Source organism: Rhinopithecus bieti, unplaced genomic scaffold (assembly GCF_001698545.2).
Source record: "Rhinopithecus bieti isolate Rb0 unplaced genomic scaffold, ASM169854v2 scaffold_30846, whole genome shotgun sequence".
Taxonomy (NCBI): Eukaryota; Metazoa; Chordata; class Mammalia; order Primates; family Cercopithecidae; genus Rhinopithecus; species Rhinopithecus bieti.
In genome coordinates this window covers 3503887-3515083 of record NW_016814438.1, presented here as the reverse complement: position 1 = coordinate 3515083, position 11197 = coordinate 3503887, and the positions used below count along the sequence as shown (strand labels likewise).

The 11197-nt window shown below is 44.8% G+C and overlaps 1 protein-coding gene across 2 annotated transcripts in view; it reads left to right on the top strand.

Annotated features, from left to right (window-relative positions):
• The first annotated feature begins 11 nt into the window (after positions 1–11).
• FZD4 (frizzled class receptor 4) overlaps positions 12–11197 on the top strand; it is a 33626-nt gene continuing 22440 nt past the window's right edge. Inside the window, exons 1-2 of one of the 2 annotated variants that reach the window (XM_017850866.1) lie at positions 12–650; positions 2966–9732. In XM_017850866.1, the coding sequence (XP_017706355.1) occupies positions 366–650; positions 2966–4294 (1614 nt within the window). In that variant the 5' untranslated portion in view covers positions 12–365 and the 3' untranslated portion in view covers positions 4295–9732. Of the gene's footprint in view, positions 651–2965; positions 9733–11197 lie in introns of those variants that run through there. The other variant, XM_017850865.1, reaches the window with a different exon arrangement.

Genomic DNA, 11197 nt, shown 5'->3' with positions numbered 1-11197 from the left:
CGTCCCGCCCCGCCGCCGCGCCGCGAGCCTCCAGCGCCGTGCAGGGCTCCGGCGGTGAGAGCTGCGCAGCGCTGGCTGCTGGCTGGCCTCGCGGAGACGCCGAGCGGACGCGGCCGGCGCCGGCTTGTGGGCTCGCCGCCTGCAGCCATGACCCTCGCAGCCTGTCCCTCGGCCTCGGCCCGGGACGTCTAATATCCCACACGGTCGCGCGCAGCTTCTGGAGAGCCGGCAGCTGCCCCCTCATCGCCGCATCACACTCCCTTCCCGGGAGCTGGGAGCAGCGCGGGCAGCCGGCGCCCCCGTGCAAACTGGGGGTGTCTGCCAGAGCAGCCCCGCTGCTGCCGCTGCTGCCCCCGACGCTGGCCATGGCCTGGCGGGGCGCAGGGCCGAGCGTCCCGGGGGCGCCCGGGGGCGTCGGTCTCAGTCTGCGGTTGCTGCTGCAGTTGCTGCTGCTCCTGGGGCCGGCGCGGGGCTTCGGGGACGAGGAGGAGCGGCGTTGCGACCCTATCCGCATCTCCATGTGCCAGAACCTCGGCTACAACGTGACCAAGATGCCCAACCTGGTGGGGCACGAGCTTCAGACGGACGCCGAGCTGCAGCTGACAACTTTCACACCGCTCATCCAGTACGGCTGCTCCAGCCAGCTGCAGGTGGGCGCCCCACCCCACCCCACCCCTGGCAGGACCCCTTGCGGAGGGACGCTCCAAACTAACTTTGCAGAGCCCATGCCAAGTTGATCATCCTAGCCTGAAGGAGACAGCTCTCCTGGAAAACTGATTTCCATCCCCACCCCCACTTTCTCAGGGACTGGAAGCCAAAACGTTGTGTAAGTCATCTGGCCTGGGAAAGAACCCACTCTTACACCCCGCCCTTCCGTTTTTCTTCCTTGCCCACCCATGTCTGGCCAGACCCCTAACCCCAGTGGAGCTGAGGGTTATCTCTGCCAAGGATTCTGGCCGCCACTGCTCGGTCGGCAAGTGGGAGGGAGCCAGCTGCAGCTAAGACTTGGAGGGAGAGATAAGGAGACCATGCCTCACCGACCTTCCCTCTCCCCACTATTTTTGGGGTGTTATTAAATGAAACACTACCGTACCTTTTTCAGCTGAATAGCCCCCTCCTCACGGCGTCCCGCAGGGTTTTAGAGGTCATGCATGAAGAAGTGGTTGGGTTGGCTTGAGTTCTTTCTTATCCTCAAGAGTTGAAGGCACGTTTAATGCTTGGAGGGTGACAAGAAGCTGCAGGAAGGTAGTTGGTATCGGAAGAAATTTTTTTTGCAGTCATTAAAAAATGTAAAGCATATGTAATGATAGAGAAAATGTTTATTCCACAGTAATAATAATTTGCATATACAGGGTGATTATAATCCTGCAAAAAAAAATCATTGGGGTAATAAAAAACTGAAAGGAAAATTTTTAAAGTGTTAACATTGGTTATGTTTGGGTTGTTGAGGCTGGATGATTTTTAGAAATTTAGAAAACAGAGAAGTTGTGGGAAAAAGTAGACGTTAGTTGTCCAGGCTTCAGAAATCTGGTTTCTGGCCGGGCGCGGTGGCTCACGCCTGTAATCCCAGCACTTTGGGAGGCCGAGGCAGGTGGATCACGAGGTCAGGAGTTTGAGACCAGCCTGACCAACATGGAGAAATCCTGTCTCTACTTAAAGTACAAAAATTAGCCGGGCATAGTGATGCTCGCCTGTAATCCCAGCTACTCAGGAGGCTGAGGCAGGAGAATCTCTTGAACCTGGGAGGTGGAGGTTGCAGTGAGCCAAGATTACGCCATTGCAATCTAGCCTGGGTGACTAAGAGCAAACTCCGTATCAAAAAAAAAAAAAAAAAAAAAAAGAAATCTGTGGTTCTGGCTGTAACTTCTGAGAGATAAGAAACAGACATATAGCTTACTTACTAGGTGCATGTTTTTACATAGGTCATTTTAAAATTTGGTTTGTGGTTTTGGAAAGATGGTCGGGATTAGACCTGTTGCTGCTGAAATATCCCTTTGGAAGTTCCAGAATTTTAGAACTAGGTTATAAAAGCTTAAGAAATGATCCTCCAGCTCTCAGTTTGGAAACAGCACATATCCTGACATCAGTGGCAATTTGTTGGAGAAACAGCTTTTGCAGGGATATATATTTTTAATTACATGTATCCTGGGGAAAGTGGCCAAGCTGTTTTGAAGGACAAGACTGGATCCCTTTACATGCTGGAAAATAGTTACTTGTAACTCTAGACTTCATAGACAACATCTGTAAGGAGCCAAGCAGACTGTTTATCAATGCTGGAGGAATTGAGGACAGCAACTGGACTCTCCCCTGCTGGTATTGCAGTTTCAGCGACTTAACATTTACATTTTCCTATTGTGCTTCATTATTATTCATTGAGGAAACCTGGCCAAACAAATCCCTAGTGACCAGAGACCTCAATCTGCATCCCGTCCTTGAATCTAACAGTGTCTCAATTGGGCCATTTTTTGTTTCAGTATGGGACTAGTTTAAACAAATTTTTAAGGGGTAAAGTAGGGAGAAGAGAATACTAACAGGATCTACATTTTTTTAGACTTTTATTTTAAAATGATAAAGAAATGGGGATAAAATAAACCACCTGAGTCATATTAGTTTATTTAGCTTTTCAAATAGTATCTAAAATGGAAGGAGATTGAAAGCCAGTTTTAAAATTTATTTCAAGTGTTGTGCAAAGAGGGCTTATGCAATTCTTCACACCCTATTTATTTATTTATGTACATTCCTCTGGAAAGGATTACTAGAGCCAAACTAAGAAAAGTGTGTAAGTGATGGATTATCAGGCACCCTTGTTTGAGGTCAGAGTAAACAGACAGACTCCCCATAGGTTGGTTTAAAAGTAGATACGTGCATTGCCTGGAAGCATTCAACTCAGCTTTGTGGGAGCATTTGGTCAAACTTCCAAGTCATTGGTTTTTTTTTGTTGTTGTTCATTTTGTTACTTTTCCAGTTCTTCCTTTGTTCTGTTTATGTGCCAATGTGCACAGAGAAGATCAACATCCCCATTGGCCCGTGCGGCGGCATGTGTCTTTCAGTCAAGAGACGCTGTGAACCCGTCCTGAAGGAATTTGGATTTGCCTGGCCAGAGAGTCTGAACTGCAGCAAATTCCCACCACAGAACGACCACAACCACATGTGCATGGAAGGGCCAGGTGATGAAGAGGTGCCCTTACCTCACAAAACCCCCATCCAGCCTGGGGAAGAGTGTCACTCTGTGGGAACCAATTCTGATCAGTACATCTGGGTGAAAAGGAGCCTGAACTGTGTTCTCAAGTGTGGCTATGATGCTGGCTTATACAGCCGCTCAGCCAAGGAGTTCACCGACATCTGGATGGCTGTGTGGGCCAGCCTGTGCTTCATCTCCACTGCCTTCACAGTACTGACCTTCCTGATCGATTCTTCTAGGTTTTCCTACCCTGAGCGCCCCATCATATTTCTCAGTATGTGCTATAATATTTATAGCATTGCTTATATTGTCAGGCTGACTGTAGGCCGGGAAAGGATATCCTGTGATTTTGAAGAGGCAGCAGAACCTGTTCTCATCCAAGAAGGACTTAAGAACACAGGATGTGCAATAATTTTCTTGCTGATGTACTTTTTTGGAATGGCCAGCTCCATTTGGTGGGTTATTCTGACACTCACTTGGTTTTTGGCAGCAGGACTCAAATGGGGTCATGAAGCCATTGAAATGCACAGCTCTTATTTCCACATTGCAGCCTGGGCCATCCCCGCAGTGAAAACCATTGTCATCTTGATTATGAGACTGGTGGATGCAGATGAACTGACTGGCCTATGCTATGTTGGAAACCAAAATCTCGATGCCCTCACTGGGTTTGTGGTGGCTCCCCTCTTTACTTATTTGGTGATTGGAACTTTGTTCATTGCTGCAGGTTTGGTGGCCTTGTTCAAAATTCGGTCAAATCTTCAAAAGGATGGGACAAAGACAGACAAGTTAGAAAGACTGATGGTCAAGATCGGGGTGTTCTCAGTACTGTACACAGTTCCTGCAACATGTGTGATTGCCTGTTATTTTTATGAAATCTCTAACTGGGCACTCTTTCGGTATTCTGCAGATGATTCCAACATGGCTGTTGAAATGTTGAAAATTTTTATGTCTTTGCTGGTGGGCATCACTTCAGGCATGTGGATTTGGTCTGCCAAAACTCTTCACACGTGGCAGAAGTGTTCCAACAGATTGGTGAATTCTGGAAAGGTAAAGAGAGAGAAAAGAGGAAATGGTTGGGTGAAGCCTGGGAAAGGCAATGAGACTGTGGTATAAGGCTAGTCAGCCTCCACGCTTTCTTCATTTTGAAGCAGGGAATGCCAGCATTTTGGAGGAAATTCTACTAAAAGTTTTATGCAGTGAATCTCAATTTGAACAAACTAGCAACAATTAAGAGACCCCACCCCGACCCCAGCATCAAAAAACCAATGATTTTGCTGTAGACTTTGGAATGATCCAAAATGGAACAGCCAGTTAGAGGCGTTCAAAGCTGTGAAAAATCAAAAACGTTGATCACTTTAGCAGGTTGCAGCTTGGAGCGTGGAGGTCCTGCCTAGATTCCAGGAAGTCCAGGGCGATACTGTTTTCCCCTGCAGGGTGGGATTTGAGCTGTGAGTTGGTAACTTGCAGGGAGAAAGATTAACTTTTTTAACCCTTTACAATTTTAAATACTAACTGGGTCTTTCAGATAGCAAAGCAATCTATAAACACTGGAAACGCTGGGTTCAGAGAAGTGTTACGAGAGTTTTATAGTTTGGCTAATCTAACATAAACATCTTCTGTGGTGCACTGTCTGCTGTTTAGAACTTTGTGGATTGCACTCCCAAGAGGTGGTGTTAGAATCTTTCAGTGCCTTTGTCATAAAACAGAGTTGTTTGAACAAACAAATGTACTGTACTCACACACATAAGGTATCCAGTGGATTTTTCTTCTCTCTCTTCCTCTCTTAAATTTCAACATCTGTCTTCTGGGCTGCTGCTGTTTTCTTCATTTTATATTAATGACTCAAAAAAAAGGTATTTTATAGGAATTTTGCACTGCAGCATGCTTAAAGAGGGGGAAAGGAAGGATGATTCACTTTCTGACAATCAGTTAATTCAAAGGAAAATGAGATTTACTAAGTTGACTTACCTGACCGACCCCAGAGACCTATTGCATTGAGCAGTGGGGACTTAATATATTTTACTTGTGTGATTGCATCTATGCAGACGCCAGTCTGGAAGAGCTGAAATGTTAACTTTCTTGGCAACTTTGCATTCGCACAGATTAGCTGTGTAATTTGTGTGTGTCAATTACAATTAAAAGCACATTCTTGGACCATGACATAGTATACTCAACTGACTTTAAAACTAGGGTCAACTTCAACTTGCATTCTCAGAAAGATAGTGCCTTTTTAAATTTTTTGTTTTTTATTTTTTAAAGCATAAGAATGTTATCAGAGTCTGGTCTCCTTACGACAATGGAGACTTTTTCAGTTTTATAAAGGGAACTGAGGACAGCTAATCCAACTACTTGGTGCATAATTGTTTCCTAGTAATTGGCAAAGGCTCCTTGTAAGATTTCATTGGAAGCAGTGTGGCCTGGAGTATTTATATGGTGCTTAATGAATCTCCAGAATGCCAGCCAGAAGCTTGATTGGTTAGTGGGGAATAAAGTGTAGACCATATGAAATGAACTGCAAACTCTACTAGCCCAGGTCTTAATTGCCTTTAGCAGAGGTATCCAAAGCTTTTAAAATTTATGCTATACGTTCTTCACGAGGGGTACCCCTAGCAGCCGCTCAAAATTACACTTCTCTTAAAACTGTAACTGGCCTTTCTCTTACCTTGCCTTGGGCCTTCTAATCATGAGATCTTGAGGACAAATTGTTGACTGTGTCACAGGTTGCTCTCCTTGTAACTCATACCTGTCTGCTTCAGCAACTGCTTTGCAATGACTTATTTATTAATTCATGCCTTTAAAAAAATAGGAAGGGAAGCTTTTTTTTTTTTTTTTTTTTTTTCAATCACATTTTGTGGAAAACATTTCCAGGGACTCAGAATTCCAAATAGGTGGTCAAATTCTGGAAATAAGCATTTCCTCTGTTTTAAAATGTGATTTGAGCCTTATGCCCATAGTTTGACATTTCCCTTTCTTCTTTCCTTTTTGTTTTTCTGTGGTTCTTGAGCTCTCTGACATCAAGATGCATGTAAGGTCCATCATATGTTTTGGAAGGCAAAGTCTTGGCTTTTGAGACTGAAGCTAAGTGGGCACAGGTGGCCCCTGCTGCTGTGCCCAGTCTGAGTACCTTGGCTAGACTCTGGGTCAGGCTCCAGGAGCATGAGAATTGATCCCCGGAAGAACCGTTTTAACTCCATCTGATACTCCATTGCCTATGAAATATAAAATGTGAACTCCCTGTGCTGCTTGTAGACAGTTCCCATAACTGTCCAGGGCCCTGGAGCACGCACCCAGGGACAGAGCCTGCCCTTACTCACGCTCTGTTCTGGTGTCTTGGGAGTTGTGCAGGGACTCTGGCCCAGGCAGGGGAAGGAAGACCAGGCGGTAGGGGACTAGTCTTGCTGTTAGAGTATAGAGGTTTGTAATGCAGTTTTCTTTGTAACATGTCAGTGATTGTGTGACCAAGGCAGCATCTAACAGAAAGCCAGGCATGGAGTAGGTGATCAATACTTGTCAATGACTAAATAATAACAATAAAAGAGCACTTGGGTGAATCTGGGCACCTGATTTCTGAGTTTTGAGTTCTGGAGCTAGTGTTTTGACAATATTTTGGGTTTTGACATGCGTTTTCCACAAATCTCTTACCTTTTCAGGGCAAAGTGTATTTGATCAGAAGTGGCCATTTGGATTAGTAGCCTTAGCAATGCTACAGGGTTATAGGCCTCTCCTTTCACATTCCAGGCAATGGAGAGTGTTTATGGTTTCAGGAAAAGAGCTTTGTGGCTGAGGAGTCAGTTACCAATGACCTTCAATCAACTCCATCACTTCTTAAATTGGTATTTGTTAAAAATATCAGTTATTGTTGTATTTATTGAGTGCCAACTGTATGTTAAGCCCTGAAATAGATAATCTCTGTTCTTCTAACTGATCTAGGGTGGGGACGCACCCAGGTCTGCTGAACTTTACTGTTCCTCTGGGAAAGGAGCAGGGACCTCTGGAATTCCCATCTGTTTCACTGTCTCCTTTTCGTAAATCTCTGCCTGTGTGAGCCACCACACCCAGCCTGGGTCTCTCTACCTTTAACAAATCTCTCATCCTTTTCCCAGGATTCCTTCCAAGTCAGTTACAGGTGGTTTTAACAGAAAGCATCAGCTCTGCTTCATGACAATCTCTGGAGAAATCCCTTAGGAAGACTGTAAGAGTAGTCCACAAGGACATGGGCCCACACATCTGCCTTGGCTTTGCCGGCAATTCAGGGCTTGGGGCGTTCCCTGTGACTTGTATGGGTGTATTTGAGGACAGCATCTTGCTAGAGAAAAGGTGAGCATTGTCTTTTTTTCTATGAAACCTGCAGTATATAGGTATGATTGTAGCTTCCTCAGAAATCCCTTGGCCTCCAGAGATTAAACATAGTGCAATGGCACCTCCATCCAGTGTCCTTTCTGGTAGACTCCTTTCTCCTGCTTATATAGGCCAAACCTCAGGGCAGGGAAACATGGGAGTAGAATGGTGCTGGCCAGAACCATCGGCTTGATCTTCTTGGTTGATTCATATCCTCTTTCCTTTATGGAGACCCATTTCCTGATCGCTGAGACTATTTCTGAACTGGCAACTTACTTGGGCCTGAAACTGGAGAAGGGGTGACATTTTTTAAATTTCAGAGATGCTCTCTGATTTTCCTCTCCCAGGTCACTCTCTCACCTGCACTCCCCAAACTCAGGTTCTGGGAAGCTCATGTGTCTAGACTCTGATTTTAGATTCTGTTCAGCACCTTTAGCTCTATATTCTCTGGCTCCCCTCATCCTCATGGTCACTGAATTAAATGCTTATTGTGTTGAGAACCAAGCTGGGACCTGAGGACACAAAGATGAGCTCAGCAGTCTCAGCTGTAGAGGAACAGACTCAGGGATTTGACCAGGCTGGTACAATATTTGATTTCTGGTGAGGTGGCCACAGCTGCAGTTAGGGAAGGGAGCCACAGAGCACAGACTTTCGAAGGAACCTCTTTTTTGTTTGTTTGTTTATTTGTTTGAGACAGAGTCTTGCTCTTTTGCCCAAGCTGGAGTGCAGTGGCACAATCTTGGCTCACTGCAACCTCTGCCTCCCAGGTTTAAGCGATTCTCCTGCCACAGCCTCCCGAGTAGCTGGGACTACAGGTGTCTGCCACCACGCCCAGCTACTTTTTGTATTTTTAGTAGAGATGGGGTTTTACTGTGTTGGCCAGGCTGGTCTCGAACTCCTGACCTCGTGATCTGTCCGCCTCGGCCTCCTAAAGTGCTGGGATTACAGGTGTGAGTCACCACACCCGGCCTGGAAGGAACCTCTTAAAATCAGTTTACATCTTGTATTTTGTTCTGTGATGGAGGACACTGGAGAGAGTTGCTATTCCAGTCAATCATGTCTAGTCACTGGACTCTGAAAATCCTGTTGGTTCCTTTATTTTATTTGAGTTGAGAGTTCCCATCTGGGTTTGTATTATGTCTGGCAAATGACCTGAGTTATCACTTTTCCTCCAGGGTTAGGTCATAGATCTTGGAAACTACTTAGAGAGCATTTTGCTCCTACCAAGGATCAGATACTAGAGCCCTACATAATGGATTTCATTTCACTCTAGCCTACATAGAGCTTTCTGTTGCTGTCTCTTGCCATGCACTTGTGCAGTGATTACACACTTGACAGTACCAGGAGACAAATGACTTATAGATCCCCCGACATGCCTCTTCCCCTTGGCAAGCTCAGTTGCCTTGATAGTAGCCTGTTTCTGTTTCTGATGTACCTTTTTTCTCTTATTTGCATCAGCCAATTCCCAGAATTTACCCAGGCAATTTGTAGAGGACCTTTTTGGGGTCCTGTATGAGCCATGTCCTCAAAGCTTTTATACCTCCTTGCTCTCCTACAATATTCAGTACATGACCACTGTCATCCTAGAAGGCTTCTGAAAAGAGGGGCAAGAGCCACTCTGTCCCACAAAGGTTGGGTCCATCTTCTCTCCCAGGTTGTGAAAGTTTTCAAATCGTACAAGTAGGCTGGGGCCCTGACTTGGCTGTGGGCTTTGGGAGGGGTAAGCTGCTTTCTAGATCTCTCCCAGTGAGGCATGGAGGTGTTTCTGAATTTTGTCTACCTCACAGGGATGTTGTGAGGCTTGAAAGGGTCAAAAAATGAAGGCCCCTTGAGTTCTTTGTAAGAAAAGTTGATTAAATATTAGGTGTAATCTGCAAAAAGATAACATGTGACCCCCCCCCTTGCTGTGTGCAGCTGTTGGGCTGGATGCTCTGTGGCCTTTCTTGGATCCTCATGCCACCCCACAGCTCCAGGAACCTTGAAGCCAATCTGGGGGACTTTCAGATGTTTGACAAAGAGGTACCAGGCAAACTTCCTGCTACACATACCCTGAATGAATTGCTAAATTTCAAAGGAAATGGACCCTGCTTTTAAGGATGTACAAAAGTATGTCTGCTTCAATGTCTGTACTGTACATTTCTAATTTATCACTGTACAAAGAAAACCCCTTGCTATTTAATTTTTGTATTAAAGGAAAATAAAGTTTTGTTTGTTAGCTTGTGTGTGACTTGGCATATTTCTGAAAGTAGATGACAGCCACTAGGAAGCATGTACACCCAGCAGTGACAAATAGAGGATTCAGTTTGCAGGGCAGATTGGGAACTGCTTTCAGAGGGCCTTTCTTTTTTGCTGGGGCTCTTTTTCCACTGTGGGATTTCTCCTGGGTCAGCAAACCCCCACAGTCCAAGGTCAACAGAATTGATTACCAATATGGTCATCAGTAACACTCAAGTAGGTCACATGATGCTTTGGATATAACTATAGTTCTCAAGTTGTTATCCCAATGACACCTTTTTCTGGCATTTTCAATGCATGTGGCTGGCTTTGCCTTCCAAGCCCCACTGACTTAATCTGATGGCCTAAAAAAGAGTTTTCCCATCATTGCTAGAACTTTTGGCCTCTTAAAAAAGGGAAAGGAAAGGGGCTTTTTTTTCTTCAGATTTTTTTTTTTTTCTGGCTACACAGTGGTTCTGTTTGTGTAATATATATGGGCATATGCCACATTTGTCAATCAGGAAAGTGGCTTCTTTAGCTAATTTTACAAATTGTGTGGTCTGTGTCGCCATATCCAGAAAAGTTATCAGACAAAGCAAATTCAAAGCTACTATGAGGATATTGTTATGGGAGCCAGTAATATTATAGACCACACAGACAGAGGGAAGGAGAGCCATCACCGTCTGCTGATGTCCCAGATGTGAACGTCAGGCCTCTTGGTTTGCTTTTAAATTGCTTGCCACCCTTTAGCTTCGCTTGAATACCACCCTGTTTTGGTGCGAGTAAAAAGCCCATTGAACAAGGATCTGCAATACTACTCTCCTTACCTGCAGATTGCTACTGGACACTTATCTCAAACCTTAAATGAAGGCAGGTATGTAATTTAAATGGTTTTCCCAGTAGGGCTGTGTTTCTCTTTCCATTACCTCTTCATTAAGTAGTTATGAAGTTAAGGAAAGTCAACACAATCTGGAATGAATTCTTAATTCCTTGCACTTAAAGAAACATTTTCTGAATAGAAAATACTTTCATTTACATGATTTCATTTTATTCTCCTGGCATTTCTGAAGTCAGTAGGGCAGGCCTGATGACCTTCCTTTAGAGTGGAGAAACCAAGACGTAGAGAGGGCGAGGACAACCCAAAGGGGTTGGAGGTTGGTTAGCAGGTTTTCCCATGCCCAGTTCAGGGTTTTGGTTGTATTTTTATTTTATACAGGGATTTATTTTGTTTTTGTTTTATACTCCTATGGGTTGCATGGTGTCCCCCTAATCTTAACCCCAGATACCTGTGAACATGACCTTATTAGGAAATAGGGTCTTTGCAGATTAAATCAAGTCAAAAATGAGTTCATACTTACTAGACTAGGGTGGGTTCTAATCTAATATCTAGTATCCTTATAAAAAAGAGGGAAATTTGGACACAGACACAGAGAGGAGAATGCCATGGGAAGACCGACACAGAGA